This window comes from Carassius auratus, chromosome 14 (assembly GCF_003368295.1).
Source record: "Carassius auratus strain Wakin chromosome 14, ASM336829v1, whole genome shotgun sequence".
Lineage (NCBI taxonomy): Eukaryota > Metazoa > Chordata > Actinopteri > Cypriniformes > Cyprinidae > Carassius > Carassius auratus.
This window is the reverse complement of record NC_039256.1, coordinates 25,625,802-25,647,794: the sequence shown is the minus strand read 5'-3', so window position 1 is coordinate 25,647,794 and position 21,993 is coordinate 25,625,802. Positions and strand designations below refer to the sequence as shown.

Genomic DNA, 21,993 nt, shown 5'->3' with positions numbered 1-21,993 from the left:
AATATTAACACGTCTCGCGCATAGACGGTATAAAAACAGGTCTCGCGATGACAGTGCACGGTCACGCGCGTCGATGACCTGCGCTTAATGGTTCACTGATGCCACCTAGTGAGATCCTGCGACTAACAAGGTATAGCATAAATCACCAGAAAAGTGTGCTCACACTCATGATTTTTCAACCATATGTGACTGTCTTTCTTCCAGAACACAAAACAAGATATTAAGACAGAATGACATTCTCGGTCAGCATTCGCTTTCTTGTATGAAACAAAAGATTTCATTAAAACAATAATGTTTAATCAGAATGGTCTTCAAAGAGAAGGCAATCATAAAGGTCTGCGACAACATAAGGGTGAGTAAATTATTTTAAATGAAATATCTCTTTAAAGGATTCTCTCAAGTTATTCCCTCTTAATTATAGTTTTAGTTCTTTCTGACTACTCATCAAAACCGTTGAATTATTATCTGATCTCTTGATCGAATGTTCATGACAGGATGGATTTTTAGCACTTACTGCAGTCTTCAGTCACGTTATTCTTCAGAAATCATTCTTAGTTGGCCTGCAAGAAACATTTCTTCTTATTATCAATGTTGAGTTGTGATGCTCAATATTTTATTCTAATATTTTTAAGATGATTTGATGAATGTAAGTTATTAATGAAAAAAAGCATTTTATATACATTTAGCATTTACTACACATATATTATAAATGTCTCGTTGCTGAATAAAATAATGATTTTTTACCACAACTCACTACAAAAACCAGATTCAGAAAAACAAAAGCATCCCAAACTGATAGGTGGCCATCTGGAAAATCAAGCAAATGAGCAATTACTGCATATGTGAAGACCATGGAGATTTTGAAATTGAGGCATTTAGTGACCGTGAAACAATTACAGGTAACGAGCCATCATTTTCAGCAACAAGCATTTTGTGATTTCATGAAGTTAGTCATGTTTGTAAAAAGAGTCTATTATTTAGACCCGATTATCTAGCTTTGATCCTATCATGGACAAGGGGGACTTTATGCTTCAAAGCACGGCTTTCTGTTGCTATTTCTATTTATTAAAAAGTCAGGATAAATAGTAAGAAGCAGAAGCAGTTTCTTTAGGATGCATTTGGTTGACGAAGATTTCTCTTATCTAGAAACCACAAACAAATGACCTCAGTCCCAAATGCCCTTAGTCATTGTTTGTGGACCATTGCATGAATGTCACCCGTCAGGTTCTTTCTGCGTAGGCAGGAACAATGAGAGGGAGGGAGGAGTGTTGGTAATGTAAAAAGCTATATAACTACAGAGCCCTGGATACAAAGATACAGCTGCCGAATTTCCCACTGTCAACTCACACGACAACCGTGACCATGAAGTTTGCTATCCTGGTCTGCGTTTCTGTTCTCTTTTACCTCTCTGGTAAGTATCAAAATTGACATTTATAAATACAATCAAGTGTGAATATTGTCTGTAAATGATTAAATTTAAATGTAATATTGTTTAATAATTATTAATTAAATCCAAATCCAGATTTATACTTACTCAGGCTAATGCTATTGTTTAACATACATCATGTGACACTGATGTGTCATAATAAGTGTCATGTTTAAGATACACAATGTTTCTTTCACATATGGATGGTGACATCGTTTGCTCACAAGATGAAACATTTGTTCTTTAGACCCATTATTCATGGACCCAGACAGACCCACTCTGTGATATTTTGGAATGGGTCCATGTTGTAGAGATCCATGATAGCTGACACGACACTGATGAGGACTGGGATACTGCTTAGTGGGCCAGACTTTTTGCTGTTTTAAAAAAAATGAGAAAATATGGACAGAAACAGGGCAGAATCTCAAGGTTGTATTGTTGACATAGGGTTAGATATCCTTTATCCAGCCTGATTCTCTGATCACAGCCTTCTGAAGTATTGAAGGAAAATATATCCCTTTAATCTATGCAAATACGCTCAAGAACATTAAAGTCAAGGGCATTCATTGTGTTTGAAGTTACAAAGATCATAACAAAAGGGAGAAAGAAAGAAAAAGACGAGCACAAATACGTACAATAGTTAAATGTACAATAGGTTAAATAGAAAGTACAAAACTTGCTTAGCCACTTTTTTTCTTTTTTTTTTCTCCGAAGTCTTGTCTGGAATTTCAACAGGGAAAAACTAGTGCATTTCCTGGTTTATATCTCATAATAATATACAATTTTTAAATATTATTTCCACAGTGGCAGAAGCACAACAGAGCGAGGTAAGTTAAAGTAAAACTAGTCATTTTAAAGTTACCAGATGTTGAATTAACTATATCAGATTTTTATGTTTTATGCTCAGCAAGTTTGCATTTATTTGAACAAAAATACACTAGAAAGAGTAAAATTGCCATACTCCAGTATTTAGTGTTACACGTTCCTTCAGAAATAATTCTGATTTGGTGTTTAAGAAACATTTATTATTTTTTTTATGTTAAAAATGTTTTTTTTTTTTTTTGTGGAAAACTGTCGCACTGTTTTCAGGATTCTTTGATGATTAGAATTTTTTAGCATTTTTTTTTAATATAAATATTTTGTAACATTATACATGTTTTTTACTGTCACTTTTGATCAATTTAATGTGTCCTTGCTTGAAATGATTAATGTCTTTAAAAATTAAATGTACTGACCCCAAACTTTTGAACATTTGTAGAGTATAATCAAATAAAATGGAGGTAAAGTGTCATGATATTTGGTTTTATTTTGGGAATCTTTCTGAAATCTTCATAATAGGGCAACAATGTTCCTGATTTTGGATGTACTCGTGAGTATGTTCCAGTGTGTGGAGAAGATGGAGTCACATACTCCAATGAGTGCATGCTACACTGGGAGAACAAGTACGTGAGCAATATGTGAAAATGTACATCAATGTACAGCAATTCAATCAGTATTTGTACATCTTCTAACCTGTCTTCTCTATTTAGGCAGCATAACAAGAACATCAACCTAAAGCACACAGGAGTGTGTGAGACCTCCTAAACTCACAGCAGTTAGATCTATGGCATCCAAAATGGCTTTCCATTTAGATACTAGAGCAACTACCAGTGATTTTCTGTCTTATGTTAATCAGTATCATATAATGATGTATGCTATTGGAACTTTTTCAGACATTGCTTTGTCAACATGTAATTTCATGCAATAAAACAATTAAGCATTTAAGAGCTCTATCTTATTAATAAATAAGAACTGTAATTCAAATAAACCATATTTATAATGTACATTTTCTTTCTTCCTTCATAATTACTATGACTCTGTCCTTAAAAGGGCAACAGCGGGAATTTTTTATAGCTTTTTTATTTTATTTTTTGGGCCTGATAGATATATATATATCTTCAAAAAACTAAAATACTTAAACTAAAAAATTTAGTATATGGATGAATACGATTAGTTTTTGTTTCAATCATTCAAAAAAAAAACAATATACACACCAGCTTCAACATATATTTTCTATGATATAAATGTTTTTTTTTCTGAATTGCATTTTATTTATACATTTTTTGAAGGCCATAAAGTAAAAAGTAAAAACATATTGAGGGTGATACAACTGTCCTTATATTATAATCACCTGATTATAATTATAATGTTAAAAAGAAGGAAAAAGTGAAAAAAAAGTCCCACAAGAGAACACTTCTAAAATATTTAGGTTGTCCTTTTTTGTTGGTGAACACATTTTAAATGATCATTACTTATCATTTGCTCATCTAATTATGTGAAAATTATAAAAAAAAAAAAAAAAAAAAAAAAAAAATCTAGCGCTACAGCTGTAAAATTCTGATTTTAAGTTTTTTGATTTGTTATTAAAATTATATTTCATCTATAGGGGCTTCTTTCAATTGTTAAATAGCATGGTGAAGAAACTAATTTGTATTCCATTGTCTTAATGGAGCAACCAGACAAATCCATCATTTACAACTCAAATATTTTATTAGTTCACGGTGTTCCAAGAAAGCAGTAGCAGTACCAATTTATACCTGTTGCATTTTAACAACCACAGTGTCCACAAGTGCCAGGATCTCCGCAAAATAACCGTCCTGCTCTCCTACATCCTGCTCTGTGAGCACCAGTTCTTGGTACTGTTTTTGTAGTTCACTAAGGGAGGCTGTCAATGCGGGATTCTGTTTATATTGAGTCTGACATTGAGCCATCATGGCAAGCAGAGTGCGCAGAGCCTTCTCTCTGGAGTCATGCTCAGGTGACACTAAAAGCTCAGGCACAAGGCTGCACCACCCCTGCTCCACCAACACGGGCAGGAGGGAGACTTCAGCATACTGTCGCAAACGTTCCTGATGAGACGAATCTGGTATAAGGTCCATTCCCACCTGTGACATCAACTCCTTCAACACAGAGTACAACTTGTATTATTAGTATTATTATTAGTTCTGCTGTTCTGGATGGTAGTGTATCAAGGTTTAACCTTATAAACAAATATATTAACCTTCTCAGTGATCATATCATAGAGAACCGTGATGATTCTCACACGCAGAGGTTCTGTCCCTGATGTTTGAAACAGTTCGCTAAGCACCTGCACACCACCAAGTTTCAAAAAGTGACTTTGTGCAAATGGGAAGTGACGCAGGAGTGATGCCACAGCAAATAACACCTGTGTTAAATCAGAATGTCAACAGTTAATGGTAATAATAACTATTGACTACCCATATTAACAGCATAATGCCCATGGTTTCTGGTTGGTCATACCTTTTTCTTTACTGTTATTGGTTTCTGAGTGGCAAGCAATGTCAACAATTTCTGTAAAGCACCGCCTTCTATTGCCTCAACTTGCACTGATGGATTACTAGAAAAATGTAGATGACAATGGATTGCGTGCATCAATGTAAATGTGCATTCAGGTTTCACAAAATGTACAGAATCAGCTTGACCAAATTAGACCTTTTGCAAAATTTGCATGGTGAAATCCCTCCTGACTGCATGGATTTCTAATGAAATCACTGGATTTTGGCCCACAAAGCTGAACTTATCAGTAAACATGACCACCCTTTAAATAATTTGTAAGCAGCAGTTTTGATGGAGGGAAATGCCACTTACCTTGAAACAGCAGATCCAAGCACAAATGCAGCACTTTCTTGGAGACGGATGTCTGTACTGTTTAAAACATTTATAACCAGTTGCATACCTCCCATGGACACCAAATTCTGGGCATTATCTACCTATAAAAGGGATTCAGTAACTTTGAGAAACAGTGAACTGTATTTCAAAGACACTTTGTCTTAGAAACATAACTGAGGGTTCACCTGGTGCACAAGGTACTCCAAGTCAAGAAGTGCCCTGATTTTTTCCTCAGTTGTGCTGTTGGTATTATTAAATTGATTTAAAAGCCTCCTCATAACTTGAACATCTGTTTCCACAAGCATGTCGAGTTCCTCCATGTCTTTTTTCAGCTCTTCGATGGGGCGAAATTGAGCCTTCACTGCATTCTCATCCTATAATCAAACAACTTGATAAAAAAAAAAAAAAAACTCAAATAACAAAGCCAAATGGCTAGTGCTAAACTGAAATGAACATACTTGTTTTGAGTCCACAGGATCATCCATTCCTTCTTTAAACTTTTTCAAAGCCTCTTTCAACTCTTCAGATGTGAATGATGGGCTGTGAATGTTCATCATCCCTTGCCTGCTCCAATGATGCATAATAAGCTATGTGATACACATGTTTATTTTAGATTGCAACATTCTTCTAATCGCTATACCTATTTCCATCTCTCCAGTATTTGAGACCTTCTTCCTCTTCCATCTTGACCTCTCTTTGGCCCGTCTGAAGATTCAATCTGACATGAGAGCCTGCTGGAACTGCAAGACCTACATTTAAATACAGACAAATAAGTAACGTAATTGATCTGTTCACAACAGTCAGCATGGGAATAAACACACCTGGTTTGAGAGTTTGCCACTTGTCTGTAGGTCTGAACACCTCTAAATCTTCAGAATCCTCATCCTCTAATAGTGTCTCTTCACCCTTGTTATGATCATCAGAGCCTTCTTTGATGGAAAGGGCTGATGGTGACTTGAGTAGCCAAGAATTATAATGTTATTAAAGTGTTGCAATAAAAGAAATACTAAGATGTGCAACAACAGATCTCACCTTCTTGTGGGCACATACGAGATGAACACTGACAAGCCAGAGGGCGACTGACAATCCAAGTTTCCACTTATTTTGCATTATACGTCTGGTTATCAATATCTTGTACGAAACAAAAAGAAAATCGAAATCTACGCGCAGATAAAATATGAACAATAATCTGATAAACAAATCGCACGTCATCTATGCACAGGAGACCACCTGAAAGTAAAATCCATTCGAAATGTTTGGCGATGCAAGGTTACTAAATTAACTCAGTCCAGATTTGCCCGTTCTACGGATAAAATATCAAAATATGTTTTGTTTAAGCACGTTGATATACCGGGTTCAACGTCAGCACCATCCAGAAATAAACAAGCAGAAACCACGTGCATTTCTGCAGTCCATCCTGACGGAATACGTGAACCAATCAGACAACTGCAAGTGTGTATTTTTCGGAAAACGTCATTCATTCTGGTCGCAATGATTGGCTAAAGGAAGATGCACCTTTTCATGACGCAATACAAGGCAAGTTCAACTGATCGCTTTTTATTATCATTAAACAGAAAATGGAACTTATTTTTTTTATATTATGTCTTTAAAATAGGACAAGGCTATAAAATGTAATGTTAACTTCCTGTTAATTACGCAAATATGGACCCCCCCCCCCATCAGCAATAAGGCTATAGTAATAACTAATGGTTATATAAAGGTACCATTTGCACAAATACTGCTGAAGCAGAATTTATAAAATGGCAAAACTGTACTCAGTATACAACAACACAATAGCTTATACACTGCATGTTTGTAAACGGTTATAAAAAAAAAAATATATATAAAATAGGCACACAAGTTGAAAAAAAAATTAATCAATTAATTAGGCTGGATTAGTTCAGTTTTTTATTTTTTATTAAATAGTTCAAATAGTGAACTATATTACAAAGTATTAATACAAGTATAAAAGTAAATTTTTCTAAAAAGCATGTGCATATACAGGACAAGCCACAAAATAATGTTGTAAATTATACACTTGTAAAATACATACACAATATCTTCTTTTTTTTTAAACTATGAAAAACAATGACAAAGGATTCACATTTTACATTAGCCAAACTATTGTTGAGCACACTCGTTTGCCATAGTTTTTTCTGAGCTAACGTGAGTGGGCTGTTGGTACTTTCTCCTCTTCTTTTCAGTTCTCCAGTTCTCCTCCGTTTCACTGCTTTGATGAGTTTGATCCTCATTCTTGCTATTGGGGTCACTTACAGCAGACCTACAGGCAAATCATTCAGTTTGTGGTGGTTCAAAATACAGACCTTAAGTGCTAAAATGTAAATGTCATAAAACCGCATCAAGTTAATTGCAACTACCATTACTGCTACTGCCACAGGAGTGTTTTGTTAAAAGTGCAACTTTTAATTATCGCAAATTACTGTGCAAAATGTTAACAACTATGTATTTCTAATATTAATAACAATTTCTAATATTAGGCTACATTTCACAATGTTTTAACAGTCCTTTAACAGTTCATCTTCGCATAGTGTAGTCATTAAACCAAGATCAAATGAGCTTAAATGTCAAAATAAGTTCCTTCGAGCTACAGGGTTCCTGAGAGGTAGAGCGGGAAGTGACGGTCGAGGAGTGAGTGTTCTCATAAAACCCAGGAAGAGGAAGATGACAAAGACTGTAAAGTTGACACAGCGCAGGAGAAAAGAGATTGGTTGGCATGCAGAGGTTGGCACTGACCTGGGTGCATCAGGAATGCAGACTGGGGGATCGTCGCAGATTCGAACAGACTTGCTTTCACGGGGGTTGGGTTCTGTAGGTTGTGCGGACTGCAACGGGATCACAACCGGCTTCTCAACGGGATGACTGAGGGTTTCTTCCTCTGTATTTTCACTGGAGCCTTTGCTTGGCTCAGTATCCATGGTTGTAGTTTCCGCTTTGCTAGATGCTGACTTCTCCTCTGGAACAGGTACAGGAAACTTCTCCCGTCGGCGTTTCTGTACTTGTGCTTTGTTCACTTCTGAATACATAATGGTACATTTATTACCAGCATATAATTGCAGCACAAAGATGATTTATTACAGCAGTTAACCAATAGAGTGCAAAAGTACCCACCCACTTTTTCCGTGGCCTTTTCCTATACTTTTTTAGGAAAGTCTTCATGAAAGAGTTCATGAACCTAACCAACCAGCTAACCATACCAGCCTGTTTCACAGTGCCTTGAGGAAATGGATGCTAAAGAGTGCTTTTTTTAATTCACTTGGCATGATTCTAAATTGGTGCAGTTCTTTGCACAATTTGTCACTCTTGAGAAAACGAAAGTAATTCTTACTTACAGAAACTGACTGTTGCACTCTAAACTGACTTATGCACAAAACTAAGGTTCAGAGATGAAGAAAAAAAATTACCATTAGGTGTATATTTCATCTTTAGTTCTTCAAGTTTGACTTGGAGCCTCATATTGTCACTGTGTCTTTGTTTTAGTGCTTGCTCTGTGCCATAGAGTTTCCTCTCCAACTCCAGCACTCTCTGACTTTCAGAGAGAGCCTTCATTCTTGCCATGGACAACTCGTCCTTCAGTTTCTCTGCATCCTTCCTATACACATACATATCATATGCTTTGAAAGAGTCTGAGGTAACACCACCAGTACAAATAATTAATGAGAGATCACATACTTCGAATTTGAAAGTTGCATTTTTAATAGGTCTGTGTAATAAGTCTCATCCACAAGTTCGCCCTCTTTAGAGGGGGCAGGTGGATGCTGGTCTTTTACAGTCATCTGTTGGTGACAGAGTTAATAATTTTAGTTTCTCAAACTGTAATATTTTTACTTTTTATGTTGAATGTAATATGCAAAGCTCACCTTTTCTTTCTCCAGTTCTCTTACTTTCATCATCAGGCTTTCTATCTCATTGTTCTTTTCAGATAACATGAATTGCAATCTTTCAAGCTGTGCTGGGTCGGCCCTGTTGCCCTGGAGCTGCATAAGGGTGGCTATCTGCATCTAAAACAACAGACAAAAGGAAAGATAAAAAATAAAACCTAAAATAAAACACAAAACATTTCTCATAAAATATTATTTACCTTCATGCGGTGCATATGTTGCTTGGTAAGAGCATGCTGCTTTTGTAGAGACTCGTGCTGTCGTTTCATGCTGTTCAGCTGCCGCTCCATCTCTGCTCTCTTGTCCTCTAACTGTGCAATTCCGAATATTTTGTGTTATGGCACAAAGGAATTTAAGTATAACCCCTTGCAACATTTAATAATAACTATTTCTATATTAATCGTTTACAGCAATTTTACTATGTATTTTTTAACCAAAAAAAAGGGGTATTGCATAGGTATTATAAAATGTTTTTCAGATGCTTTCAAAATTAAGCTAGAGTTAGGATGAAATCTCTTAGCAGACATAAATATCTTTAGTAGAAGAAGCAATGCATAATTATGTACCTCAGAAAACAAGGAATTGCCTTTGCTGTTTGGATCTTGTGCCTGCTGCAACACCTGTTCCAGCTGGATTTGAAGGTCTTGGTTGGCTTCACGAGCTTTCTACATAAAAAAGAACAAATAATGTAATTTTATTTATTTTTTTAAATCTTGTAAAAAAATAATAATAATAGATCTTTCACTTGATTATGTTTTACACTGAATCAGCAAAAGAAAAAGTGCATCAGAATTCTGTGTTTTTACAACTTTCTATTTATCAAACAATCCCCCCCCCAAAAAAAATCAAGCAGCACGACTGCCACCAACACCAAAAGAATATTTCATCAGCACTAAATTAACATATAAAATTGATTCCTGAAGCATCATGTGACACACTAATGACTGTAATAATGGCTGCTGAAAACCACAGCTTTGCCATCACAGGAATAAACTACATTTTGAAATATATTAAAATTCAACAAAAGTTATCTTAAAGGGGTCATATGATGTGATTTCAAGTTTTCTTAACTCTTTGGAGTGTTACATGGTGCATAAAGAAGATTTGTAAAGTTGCAAAGACTAAAGTCTAAAATCCAAAGAGAACAGAAGATTTGCATTACGCAACCCAAATTTTCACACAAAGAAAGGAGTAACTTTTATTCTCGTTGTTACAGCCGGCGCCATGTTGTGGAGGACACGCTGTGTTTCACTGGCCTTCTAAAAGAGGACACACTAGAACTAGAAACACTAAAAATCAATGGTTAAATTGTATTTACAACACTGTTCCAGAACAGTTCAACCCAAATATTCAGATGTGTGGTGTGCATTTTATGGAGGGTGAAGACTGTTTCCTGAACCAGTAGCCTACAGTGCCTCTGTGCCACAACAGTTGTTTCTATAAAGTGAGGCAGTTCCAACTTTGCAAGGACAGTCTGCCACTTCTGACTCACAGCCTTTAAGTAATGTTAGGTTTTTTATATTTATTTGCCACTGATGATTCAAATGTGAGTTTTGAGCAGTACAGAGTTCCAGTTCACCAAATCAAACTGAATCGTTTGAAATGGTTTGCATCTTCAGTATGCACTAATCCACAAATAACTTCAGTTATTCGGTTTATTAACGTGCCTGACACTGCCTCTGATGCAAAAAAAAAAACTAATCTTGAGTCATTCAGTTACTCTCAACAGTACATTGACTGAACTGCTAAAGAGAACTGATGATGGGATGTGCACGAGCAGAGCAGCTGGATTGAGTCTTGTCCTGTTGGGAGATGGTATGACAGTTTGTTAAGAGGCGCAACATTTCCATCACACGCTTGAGGCATTTGGCCAATCTCAATGCACGGATAGCTGGCCGATCAAAGCTCACCTTTTTAGAACGATGAGCTTTGTCCAAATCAACGCGTTTCAGAAAGGCGGGGCATAGAGGAGAAACAATAATGTACTATATATGGAAAATGTGTTTTTAGAATCTTAAACTTCATAAACACATTGCATTACACCAAATACACAAAATAATGTGCTTTTTAGCAACATCATATGACCCCTTTAAATTGTAATATTTCAATTACTGTATTTTATCAAATAAACGCAGCCTTGGTGAGCCACAAGAGACTTCTATTAAAATATCTTACCGACATAATTTTGAAAGGTAGTGTTAATACATGTTGTTGTTTTTTCTAAAATGTTTACTATAAACATGCCTCCAATGCATTGTAGCAGGACACTGCCTCTTTCTCTCTCTCTTCCTTCTCTTCTGTGAGTCTCTCTAGTTGTCTTTGGAGGGTGGTGTTGGCCAAAAGTAATTGCTCTTCTTTGTATCTTGCCTCCTGAAGCTCCTGCTCCAAAGTCTCCTGCAAGACAAGGTCACACTTCAGTAATTTCTATGAAACCATGTTCTTCAATTAAAAATAAAGATGGTGAAGTACTTTACCATTGCTGATTCCATATTCATATTCTGCATTTGCAGCTCAAGGATCTCTGAGGACATTGTTTCATGTGCACGTTCTGTAAGGACACGAAGTTCTTCGGTTTTGCCGTTTAGGGCTTCAGACTGCTGGTCCAACTTGTGTCTCATCTGCTTCCCAGCAAGTTGAGCCTCCTCTAAATCGGTCTTAATTTTTTCCAACTACAAAGAAAGATATGAGATTTTTTTTTCAGGACAATATGTTACACAATTAGTAAGTTTTTGAAATTATGCTTTTTTTTGCTACTACTTAAAATTTAAAATGGTTTTCAGATTTCCTGCCCACTCATACCTTTATCAAATTATCAGAAATAATTTTAACACAAAAAAAGTTACATACTTGAATTTAATTGGATTAAAACATTGAAGATAAATGAATCCAATGGCAACTTCTGGTTCATATACAGAGAACAAAATAAAACATACTACTTTTGAAGATGAAAACAGCAAATATACTGACCTTATTTTTTAAATCACTGAGCTCAAGTGCATGGTTCCTCTCCAGCAGAGTTTTTTGCTGCTCGATTTGATGTTTCTGCTGGGTTTTGACAAGATCAAATTCTGATCGCAGACTCTCCAGCATCCGGGCCTTTAACTCAGTTTCCCTTTGCAACGAGTATTTCTCTTGTTCCAGGGCCTGCAATTAGAGAACATTTAAGGACTTGTTAACGGATAAACAGTACTGTCAATTGTCATACTGTGGCGATAAAATGCTGGGTCAGTAGTACCTCAATGACATTGGACATCTCAATTCGTTGTTCCTCCAATTTGTTGTGCAGATCCATTTTGTCATCCAAGAGTTGAAGTCCATACTGCCCAGCCCTCTGAAGAGCCTCTTCTCCTTCCTGGACCTTCCGCCGCAACACTTTAATCTCATCCTCTAGATCTGACATCTAAAAATCAGAGAATATGTGATAATCTACCTGTGTAGAGGAATCTGTACTCTTTTTGTCTCTCTCCTGAGATATATAAATATATATATATATATATATATATATATATATATATATATATATATATATATATATATATGTGTGTGTGTGTGTGTGTGTGTGTGTGTGTGTGTGTGTGTCTTTAAAATGTTTGCCCCAGTACGTTACAGCCCATTCACTTTCATTGCATCTTTCTCCAAATAGTAACAGTGATTCTCTTATTTTCATTTAAGAAAGAATGTCAAATAGGTCAGGAACAGCATGAGGATGAGTAAATGATAACATGATCTGATGTTTTTATCACTATAGCGTTAAACACATTAGTTTGTTACAAAGCGCTAACTGCAAACTTCGATCAAAAACATCGCTTGTCACTAGTAATAAGAACGTTTTTATAATGTCACATTTAATTCACAGCTACACAACAAAATACATATCTAAAAGTGTTTTCCTTTAGGTTTAAAATTTGGCGATACCAACCTTATACTGAAGAATGAAAAGCCCTAACCGCTTTCTAGCTCGAGATGTTTGTTTCAATTCAAACGGCTAGTTTGAATTCTGCAGCAGTCGTCAAACACGTATCGCGAGAAAACACGAGATGTACTATCCTTTACAAAACACCCCAATAGCGCCCTCTAGTCTCTCCAATCTCACCCAGTGGTCATACTTGTTATTTAAATAACTAATTTAGATCAGAGGTGGGCAAACATTTTTCTACATTAATATATATATATATATATATATATATATATATATATATATATATATATACTCACCCAGTGGTCATACTTGTTATTAAAATAACTCATTTAGATCAGAGGTGGGCAAACATTTTTCTACATTTTCTATATATATATATCAGTTAAGTTTCTCTATTTTTGGCCCACTCTTGTAATATGGCATGTAAACCATTCTATAAAATGTCAGTAAAATACATTTAGTCTAAATTAAATTATAAACAACAAAAGTCTATAAGCAGCAAGTGTTGTCTTGAAAATGTAACTGCAAAAGCTGCCCTTGTTGCAACTGAACATCTAACATTTAACTGAGAATGATTTATTTAAACAAGAACATAGTATACAAAAAAATATATTTTTTAATAATGACTGGCTGGGATACAACAAATACAATACCATTCAAAAGCAAGATTGTTTTATGTTTTCATAAGAAGTCTCAGTCTCAGCAGTGCTGTTTAATATTTTTTAAGGAAACCCTAACATTCTTTTTTTCAGGATTATTTGATTAATTCGAAAGGACAGTATTTATTAGTTTTTTGTAGCATTATAAATGTTTTACTGTTACTGAGTAATAGTACTGTTACTGATCAATTTAATGTGTCCTTCCTGGCTGAATAAAAGTATTGTAAAATAAAAGAAACTTGTTAAAAGTTTCATTCATAATATTTTAGTGCAAAATTGCATTTCATTATTTGTGTGGGTCTATTTAAAGTCCTGCCCTTGGTATAAATGAGATTGTAATAACCAAGAAACAAATATATGAAGTATTTTGAATGACATTAGTTTTATTTTTATTTTTTCCTTCAGGAAGTGTGAGGGTGGAGGGGGTTACACATCACTTAACATATGGTTCCTGGGGAGGTTGTCAACGGGTCCAAATTCCTTGCTTTTAGTTTCTAAATACACTCAGTCTGCAAACAACATGGCACTATTTAAACCAGGTATTAACATCTTTCTTGGGTGACCTGATCACAAGAACTGATCAGATTTGTAAATGTTAAATACCAAGTGTAGAACCCATGAATCACATTCTCATACTTATTGTGTCATTTGGATAAGGCCAAAAGTAATGCATTTCTACCTTATGCAATACAGTTAGTCATATTGCATATCTAAATTCTTTAGGTCAATTCAAAATAAGCAGCTATAACAGCTTGAGACCTCATCTCACACTTAGATGGTGGATGTGTTTTGCATATTAAAAGGTGAGATATTCTCATACAAAGACACAATCTCCGCCCATCAACAGTAAGTGTCACCAAATTTCTGTAAAGTGCTGGCTCCAGACATTTCATCTGTTATGCAGATCTCGCCTATCAGTTCCTATTGCTCATGCTGAGTGGAAAAGTCATGTATCTGCCCTCTCAATGAAACTCAAATAAAATGGAACAGCTTTATAAAGTTATAAAGTTCATTATAAAATTCAGCTTTAGTTACATTTACATTTACATTTATTCATTTAGCAGACACTTTTATCCAAAGCAACTTACAGATGAAGACAGTGGAAGTAATCAAAAACAACAACAAAAAAGCAATGATATATAAGTGCTATAACAAGTCTTAACACAGTACACGTAGCATGGGATTTTAAGTAATATAATAAATAAAAAGAAAACAGCTAGAATAAAAAATAAAAATAAAAAAAAGAATAGAGCAAGCTAGAGGTCTTTGCACACACACACACACACACACACACACACACACACACATATACAATTGCATAATAAATGAAAAGAAAATAGAATACAAAAAGATTAAAAAGGTAGTTAGATTTTTTTAAAGAATAGAAATAGAATAGTGAGTGTTAAAGTTAGATGGTCAAATAAAGATGGAAGAGATGTGTTTTAAGCCGATTCTTGAAGATGGCTAAGGACTGAGCTACTCGGATTGAGTTGGGAAGTTCATTCCACCAGAAGGGAAAATTTAACTTAAAAGTCCGTAAAAGTGACTTTGTGCTTCTTTGGGATGGCACAATCAAGCGACGTTCACTTGCAGAACGCAAGTTTCTAGAGGGCACATAAGTCTGAAGTAACAAATTTAGGTAAATGGGTGCAGAGCCAGTGGTAGTTTTGTAGGCAAACATCAATGCCTTGAATTTTATGCAAGCAGCTATTGGAAGCCAGTGCAAATTGATAAACAGAGGTGTGACGTGTATTCTTTTTGGCTCATTAAAAATGTATCTTGCTGCCGCGTTCTGAATTAATTGTAAAGGTTTAATTAATATGTTTGCTTTAGTTAGCAAGCAAATTTGTCTGTGATGTCTGACTTTTCCACCGGCCACACATTAGAAAATAATATTTGTGTGTGTGTGTGTGTGTGTGTGCACATAGGCCGATAGCCAACATGAATTATTATAAATAATCTAAATAAATACATTAAAATAGGATTTGTTTTACTATTTCATGTTACCACTAGTCAAAATCCATAGGCCTATATATTTTTTAGACAATTAAGCTGCCACCATCATGTAGATTCAACTTTTTAGGTTGAAGTTGTTAAACCCTACAGAGAATTAACATTTTCTAGATGGGTTCCTTCAAAAAAATGCATTGCCTCTATGTTTTTTTAAAACGTAAATTTTAGACCTATGAATACAAAAAGTTAGCATTTGAAGTGACTTTCACATTTTATGCTACCACATAAATTACAAGTGATTAAACTAACTTTACATACCAAGTTGTAGAAAATAAGATCCATATTTGAGAATTCGTTTTAAAATTAGGTATAGGCCTATTTAGAAATTTTATTTTAATTTGACATTCACAATTATAATTTTTTTATTTTTATTTCACATTTTATACGTTATAAACTGTGGTTTTTCAAAATGCTATGTAAAATGCAGTGATATATGTGATTTTTATTTTGTTTGTTTTGTTGCATAGACTGTATAAAATAGTCTTTTTTTTCAGTTTTTTTTTTTTACACAATTCCACAAAGCCCGCCTTTTCCAGCGAATGGGGTGGGGTTTACTGCAGGAGAGGACACTGCGTCATGACGACAGTCGTTTAAAAAAAGGCCCTTTCTTTAACAGTAGAGTCGTTACGGCGGTTGAGTGGAACGATATGTCAGCAATGGAGCAGCTTTGCAAACTTTTCGTTGGTGGCCTGAACGTCCAAACAACCAACGATGGGCTCCGCGCTCATTTTGAACAGTACGGGACACTAACGGACTGCGTGGTGGTCCAAAACGATCAACTGCAGCGGTCTCGTTGTTTCGGCTTCGTAACATACTCCACCGCTGAGGAGGCTGATGCAGCAATGGCCGCCAGGCCACATGTAGTAGACGGTAAAACTGTGGAGCTGAAGAGAGCCGTGGCTCGCGAGGACGCCGGGAAACCCGAAGCACTCGCCAAAGTCAAAAAGATATTCGTCGGAGGCTTAAAAGAAGACATCGAGGAGAACACCCTCACCGATTATTTCTCGCAGTTCGGCATGATCGAGAAATCCGAGGTCATCACTGACAAAGACACCGGCAAGAAGCGTGGATTCGGCTTTGTCCACTTCGAAGATAACGACTCGGCCGACAAAGCCGTCGTGCTCAAGTTCCACATGATCAACGGACACAAAGTGGAGGTCAAGAAAGCGCTCACGAAACAAGAGATCCAGGCAGCCGGCGGAGCTCGAGGCGGCAGGGGGAGAGGAGGAGGAAGAGGTATGGGGCGGAATCAAAATGGCTTCGGCGGCGGGAGAGGAGGCTACGGCGGCTACGGGGGTGGCTATGGCGGAGGCTACGGCGGCAGTGATGGCGGCTACGGCGGCGGCTATGCAAGCGGAGGCTACGGGGGTGGATACGGAGGAGGCTACGGCGAACAGATGGGAGGCTATGGTGGTGGTAACGGTTACAGTGACTTTGGTAGCGGATACGGCCAGCAGTCCTCCGGCTACGGGCCCATGAAGAGTGGAAACACGTACGCCGGCAGAGGCGGAGCCCCCTACTCCCGTGGCGGTGGGTCTGGATACGGCAGGGGTGGCTACGGGGGCTACTAAAGCGCGTTGGGAGAAGACTCAGAAAGCTGCCTCCCCCCCTCCCCCAGGCTCTCTCGGTTTCCACATTGGGCTCATTCACCCGGCCATGCAAGAGATGGCGGACACTGTGAACGCGTACCTTAAAGACCTCAATTCTTCACAGGTAGGAAGAAGATCTCTTCCCAGAAACCTGACTTGCTCGACCAGCTTTAGTTTTAGGACACGTTCTATTATATATCATTTATTTTCCACGTTTTAGGGTATGCAGCAAAGTTGGCCCTGGCTGTTTTCTTTTCTTTTTTAAGATGCGATTTGTTCGTAACCCATTCGTTTTAAAAATCAGTTTTGTTAAACACTGGCGATTTGTTGTCAAAATGCATTCTCAGTAACGTAGACCTGTTTTCTATATAAACTGTTGCCTATTGTCATGGGGGGGTAAACGCATGCAGTTTTGAGTTTTTGTTCGTCTGTATAAAACCCACCACGAGTTTTTCCAAATTAGTTTATCATGATGGGATAGATTAGGCTTCCTTATGTCTTTTTATTTTGTAAACCAGCGCGGAAACCCACTCATGTTCAGTTCAACGCTGTATGAGCATTTACTTCCAACATTCTCTTGTGTATTGTATATTATGTCTTCAGATCAATCCAGTATTGTTAAACATTGATATGCAATTGTATGTTACTTTTAAATAAAAGTTTCACAGCTTAATTATCCTTTCAGACGGCGTTTTGGCTGATAAGACTTTAAAGGTTTTCCTTCACACCTGAGATTTAAGCATATATATATTATATGTAGTTATATTAATACTTGACATCAACCTAACACTGCCCCACATTCAGTGCTATATAAGTATATATTTATATAGTGTTTATGGTTTATATTTACTTTTGATTCCCAAATATAGGTGTTCTTTCAGTTATTCCAGTACTTCAAAATAGCTGTAGCAGTTTGTTTGTACAGGGAACCTGTTCAGTACCTGGGTGCGATTGTGATAGGACTGAAATATCTCATTAGGATATCACCCTGCAATCTAGGTATGTAATCAACCTGTCTTCACTACGTGTTGGTCAAGTATTGCAATTTTTTATATAAATGGTTTATATTTATTCCTTAAGTTGTTTTTAATTAGTCTCCATAAGTCAAGTGGACTTTAGATGACCTGGTGCGATGGAATTTGGGTTTGTAACACCGCTGCTTATTAGGGCCTTTACTTGCTCTGCTATTTTAAGGATTTTTTTTTCTCTTGAGCAACTTTTTTTTTGAATGACTAATGTGTTCCCCTTTCTTCCTGTCTTCCTACTTAGGAAACCTTGGATTCCGGACTCTGCCCACATCAACTGTGGCCATGGAGTTTGGTTATCTACACAATCCACAGAGTAGTTATGATTTTAATAATGGACTGGTGAAATGATGACATGGAATTTTATTTTTTCAATTTAAATCATTTTATAAAGGTTTACATTTTAATAAAAAACATTAAAACCCATTTTTTTGTGTGTTTTTTAGTGTCTTTTTATAAATATTTGTATACATTTTTAATAAAGTTTTTTGAAATTATTCTTGTGTGTTTGAGAGAGATTATTTTGAGATGGATTTGTGCGCATGTGCCCACGCGGGTGGTCAAATAGATTGGGCAGGGGGATTTAAAGTATCACTTTTAAATTTGACTTGCATAACATGCAAACAGCTCTTTCTATAGCAGCTACACAGTACTGAGTATTTATGCATTGTGATATTGATGCAGGCGCTCTGATGTTGGTATGCATTTAAATTATACTTGTGTGGACTTTTTGTTATGTATTTGCATTATTAAAAAATAGCTGCAACCTGTTTCTTGCATTGGTAATGAAGCAGTAAGTCAGGTACTTTACTAATTTTTACTGAAATTTTCTGGGTGTCTTAACATTTATGAAAGTAATCTAAAAGCAATAGCTGTGCTAATCTTTTGTGTAAAATTGTATGTAATCTTATGTCTGATCTCTTCACTTTATACGTATGAATAAGATTGAATAGTAGTTTGGATTAATTAAATACTTCTGTTAATGTTTTAACATTTAACAAGAATGTTTTCCTTTTTTTGTGCCAAAATCACTTAAAGATACAAAAAGCAGACAACATTGGTGACCGCAACAAAGCCAAACATCTGATCTAACTTAAAACTTAATCTAAGTAAAGTTACCTTGGGGTTGTTCATAGTGCTTCCAGGCTATTCTACAAAATATAATATTTTTCTAATAAAAATATACTTTTTTAGAATAACAAACTCATTTGTGTAGAGTAGTTTTGCTCACCATGAACCGCTATCGTAATATGGTAAACTGGCCATAAAATTTTAAAAAGTGTTTTAAAATAGGATTTAACTTTGTAATGGGGTTTAAATGTGCATAGTTATAGTGTGTGTGATTTCTTCGCTTTTAGAAATTTACTACTAGACCGTACAGAGATTTAAAATATATTTTATATAAATTGCACTCAAATATTATTTGCAGCAAAATAAATACTACAATACTGGGTATAACAAATTTTTTTTTTTTTTATATACACAATAGAAATGTAAAAAAAATTATCGCACTTTTTCAATTCCCTTATATTTCCTGTATTCAATGAAGAATGGCATTTGCTACATGAATGTACAAGGTCACATATAACACATTTAATAATGTGCTTACTACAAAAATACATTTTTAAATCCAAATCGAATGGATGCACAAATTAGCTTTGATTCTAGTTCCAGTCTACAATGCGTCTTGCTAATTAAGGATGGGTTTAATTTAAGTGCTTTGCTTTGTATCCAATCAGAGTCCACTACGTATGTGTTGACGCGCAGAAAAGGAAACGCATTGACTTCTTTCTTCCGCTCCGCGTGTTCTCAGCCAGTACGTCCATTGTAAGAAAATGACTAACCAGCTCTGTAAACTGTTTGTTGGCGGCCTGAACGTCCAAACAACCGACGAAGGCTTGCGGGCACATTTTGAACAGTATGGACAGCTGACCGACTGCGTAGTGGTGATGAACCAGCAGCTGCAGCGTTCCCGGTGCTTCGGCTTTGTAACGTACTCGAGCGTCGAGGAAGCGGACGCCGCCATGGCAGCTAGGCCTCATGTCGTTGACGGCAACAACGTGGATCTGAAGCGAGCGGTGGCCCGGGAAGACGCCGGTAGACCGGAGGCACTAGCCAAGGTCAAGAAAATATTTGTCGGGGGACTGAAAGACGACATCGAGGACGAACACCTCCAAGAATATTTCTCCCAGTTCGGTGCCATCGAGAAAGCTCAGGTCATCACCGACAAAGACACCGGGAAAAAGCGAGGTTTCGGTTTTGTTTACTTTGAAGATAACGACTCCGCCGATAAAGCCGTCGTAATGAAGTTCCACGTGATCAGCGGACATAAGGTGGAGGTGAAGAAGGCTCTCACCAAACAGGAGATGCAAGGTGCCGGAGGACGCGGCGGCAGGGGAGGCCGAGGAATGGGCCGGGGAAGCGGCTACGGCGGCGGAAGAGGCGGTTACTATAGCGACTACAGCTATCAGAACGGCGGCTACGGTAACGATGGCAACTACGAAAGCCAAAGTAGCTACGGAGGAGGCTATAGCGACCAGATGGGCAGCGGATACGGCACCGGGAATGGCTACAGTGACTTCGGCGAGGGTTATGGACAGCAACCTTCAGGTTACGGCGCTGTGAAAACCGGCTACTATGCCGGCAGGAGCAGTGCGCCCTACCCACGCGGAGGCGGCGGCGGTGGTGGTGGATATGGAAGAGGCGGCTATGGTGGATATTAGAAGCACAGATGTGACTCTTTAAGCTGTACTTCTATTTGAATTTTTTTTTTCTTTTTTTACGCAAACTACTTGGACTCTGGACTTTTAAAACTAATTGTTTGGTATTGGGTATAAATGAGAAATGTTCTGTGCCATTACCAGTACCAGCAGACACGCATTGCGTTTTTTTGTTTAGGTTGAAGTGGTCATGTTTAACGCAAGTCAAGCCTGGTTAAAAACCGTGTAGGCTTCTGTATGATCTGTTTTCGGTTTATTGCCTGTCCATCGTTTGAGATGAAACTCAGGGGTAATGAAATTTAAGCAGCTCATTGTTTCACTTCATGGCTGCCTTTTTGTTTTAAAATGCAACTTAATTTGTTTTAATGGTACTACACAGTTCCTATTATAAAACTATTTTAAGTAATATTTAATTTGATCCAACAGTGGCCATTAAGAGCATTTTAACCATTAAACAACCTCTTTTCATAAACCTTGTCTGTATGGTCCATTTCTTCAATTGTCTTTTGATCTTTTCATAATGCTTTCACGTTTTGTCTTTTTAAGCTCTTGGGCAAATATTACTTTTTTTTGGGTTCTATATACTGAGGAATATGCAATGTGTAGGCATAAGTGTACTATGATTTGCGCAATTTATTTTGTAAACCCTTATTCTGAAGTCACCAGATCGGTGTAATCGTAACAGTGGTTTTCAGATTTTGTATGTGTTCTTTTATATGACACACTCCACTGAGTTCATGGAGCACTTATGAGTTGATCTCTGGCATGTCTGTTAAGGGAGCCATACAAAAATGGTTGAAAACCACTGTATTGGGATTTCTGCAGGATTATGTGACTGAAAACTGGAGTAATGGATGCTGGTGTTGCATCCAAGCTTTGAATAAAACCTATTAAAATCTGTATTAGTTATTTTAAGATGAATTTTGTTATGGTTTAATTTACGAGCATGTTGAGTAGAACACCTCATTCAAAAACATTGTCTCACTAATTCCATATTAAATTCACTAATTCACAATTTTACACTAATTCCTAATTCCATATTAAAATATTTTTTTTTGCTGGTAGTGTAGAGGT

The 21,993-nt window shown here is 36.7% G+C and overlaps 5 protein-coding genes across 6 annotated transcripts; 3 read left to right on the top strand and 2 right to left on the bottom strand.

Annotated features, from left to right (window-relative positions):
- Positions 1-1,255: 1,255 nt before the first annotated feature.
- Positions 1,256-3,249, top strand: LOC113114135 (protease inhibitor 2). Its single transcript, XM_026280907.1, has 4 exons — positions 1,256-1,411; positions 2,231-2,253; positions 2,765-2,868; positions 2,956-3,249. Exons 1-4 carry the CDS (start codon positions 1,363-1,365, stop codon positions 3,008-3,010), a joined length of 231 nt encoding a protein of 76 aa, XP_026136692.1. The 5' UTR covers positions 1,256-1,362; the 3' UTR covers positions 3,011-3,249.
- A 687-nt stretch (positions 3,250-3,936) lies between these two features.
- LOC113114129 (nucleotide exchange factor SIL1-like) lies at positions 3,937-6,511 on the bottom strand. Its single transcript, XM_026280897.1, has 9 exons — positions 6,128-6,511; positions 5,917-6,049; positions 5,736-5,844; positions 5,554-5,659; positions 5,281-5,469; positions 5,075-5,196; positions 4,727-4,823; positions 4,467-4,631; positions 3,937-4,365 (listed from the first exon to the last, which is right to left on the bottom strand). Exons 1-9 carry the CDS (start codon positions 6,305-6,307, stop codon positions 3,997-3,999), a joined length of 1,470 nt encoding a protein of 489 aa, XP_026136682.1. The 5' UTR covers positions 6,308-6,511; the 3' UTR covers positions 3,937-3,996.
- A 485-nt stretch (positions 6,512-6,996) lies between these two features.
- On the bottom strand, positions 6,997-13,023 carry spdl1 (spindle apparatus coiled-coil protein 1). Of its 2 annotated transcripts, none has more exons than XM_026280894.1 (12): positions 12,914-13,023; positions 12,230-12,394; positions 11,962-12,138; positions 11,469-11,663; positions 11,239-11,388; positions 9,561-9,659; positions 9,195-9,305; positions 8,974-9,114; positions 8,786-8,889; positions 8,518-8,705; positions 7,850-8,129; positions 6,997-7,376 (listed from the first exon to the last, which is right to left on the bottom strand). In XM_026280894.1, exons 2-12 carry the CDS (start codon positions 12,392-12,394, stop codon positions 7,217-7,219), a joined length of 1,770 nt encoding a protein of 589 aa, XP_026136679.1. In that variant the 5' UTR covers positions 12,914-13,023; the 3' UTR covers positions 6,997-7,216. The 2 variants fall into 2 exon arrangements, with proteins under 2 accessions (XP_026136679.1, XP_026136680.1); XM_026280895.1 differs by lacking the exon at positions 12,914-13,023 and adding an exon at positions 12,885-12,902.
- A 3,149-nt stretch (positions 13,024-16,172) lies between these two features.
- LOC113114131 (heterogeneous nuclear ribonucleoprotein A0-like) lies at positions 16,173-17,858 on the top strand. The gene has a single exon (XM_026280899.1). It carries the CDS (start codon positions 16,233-16,235, stop codon positions 17,154-17,156), a length of 924 nt encoding a protein of 307 aa, XP_026136684.1. The 5' UTR covers positions 16,173-16,232; the 3' UTR covers positions 17,157-17,858.
- A 1,918-nt stretch (positions 17,859-19,776) lies between these two features.
- On the top strand, positions 19,777-21,391 carry LOC113114132 (heterogeneous nuclear ribonucleoprotein A0-like). Its single transcript, XM_026280902.1, has one exon. The coding sequence runs from the start codon at positions 20,035-20,037 to the stop codon at positions 20,920-20,922; it is 888 nt and encodes a 295-aa protein (XP_026136687.1). The 5' UTR covers positions 19,777-20,034; the 3' UTR covers positions 20,923-21,391.
- Positions 21,392-21,993: the final 602 nt, after the last annotated feature.

Coding starts and splice junctions, on each gene's coding strand:
- LOC113114129 (XM_026280897.1), bottom strand. CDS start 6,307: ATGACGTGCGATTTGTTTATCAGATTATTGTTCATATTTTATCTGCGC. Junction 6,050..6,127: donor TCGTATGTGCCCACAAGAAG/GTGAGATCTGTT, acceptor TGGCTACTCAAG/TCACCATCAGCCCTTTCCAT. Junction 5,197..5,280: donor TGGAGTACCTTGTGCACCAG/GTGAACCCTCAG, acceptor TCCCTTTTATAG/GTAGATAATGCCCAGAATTT.
- LOC113114132 (XM_026280902.1), top strand. CDS start 20,035: ATGACTAACCAGCTCTGTAAACTGTTTGTTGGCGGCCTGAACGTCCAA.
- LOC113114135 (XM_026280907.1), top strand. CDS start 1,363: ATGAAGTTTGCTATCCTGGTCTGCGTTTCTGTTCTCTTTTACCTCTCT. Junction 1,412..2,230: donor TGTTCTCTTTTACCTCTCTG/GTAAGTATCAAA, acceptor TTATTTCCACAG/TGGCAGAAGCACAACAGAGC. Junction 2,869..2,955: donor ATGCTACACTGGGAGAACAA/GTACGTGAGCAA, acceptor TTCTCTATTTAG/GCAGCATAACAAGAACATCA.
- spdl1 (XM_026280894.1), bottom strand. CDS start 12,394: ATGTCAGATCTAGAGGATGAGATTAAAGTGTTGCGGCGGAAGGTCCAG. Junction 12,139..12,229: donor AGATGTCCAATGTCATTGAG/GTACTACTGACC, acceptor CTCTAATTGCAG/GCCCTGGAACAAGAGAAATA. Junction 9,115..9,194: donor AACATATGCACCGCATGAAG/GTAAATAATATT, acceptor CTGTTGTTTTAG/ATGCAGATAGCCACCCTTAT.
- LOC113114131 (XM_026280899.1), top strand. CDS start 16,233: ATGTCAGCAATGGAGCAGCTTTGCAAACTTTTCGTTGGTGGCCTGAAC.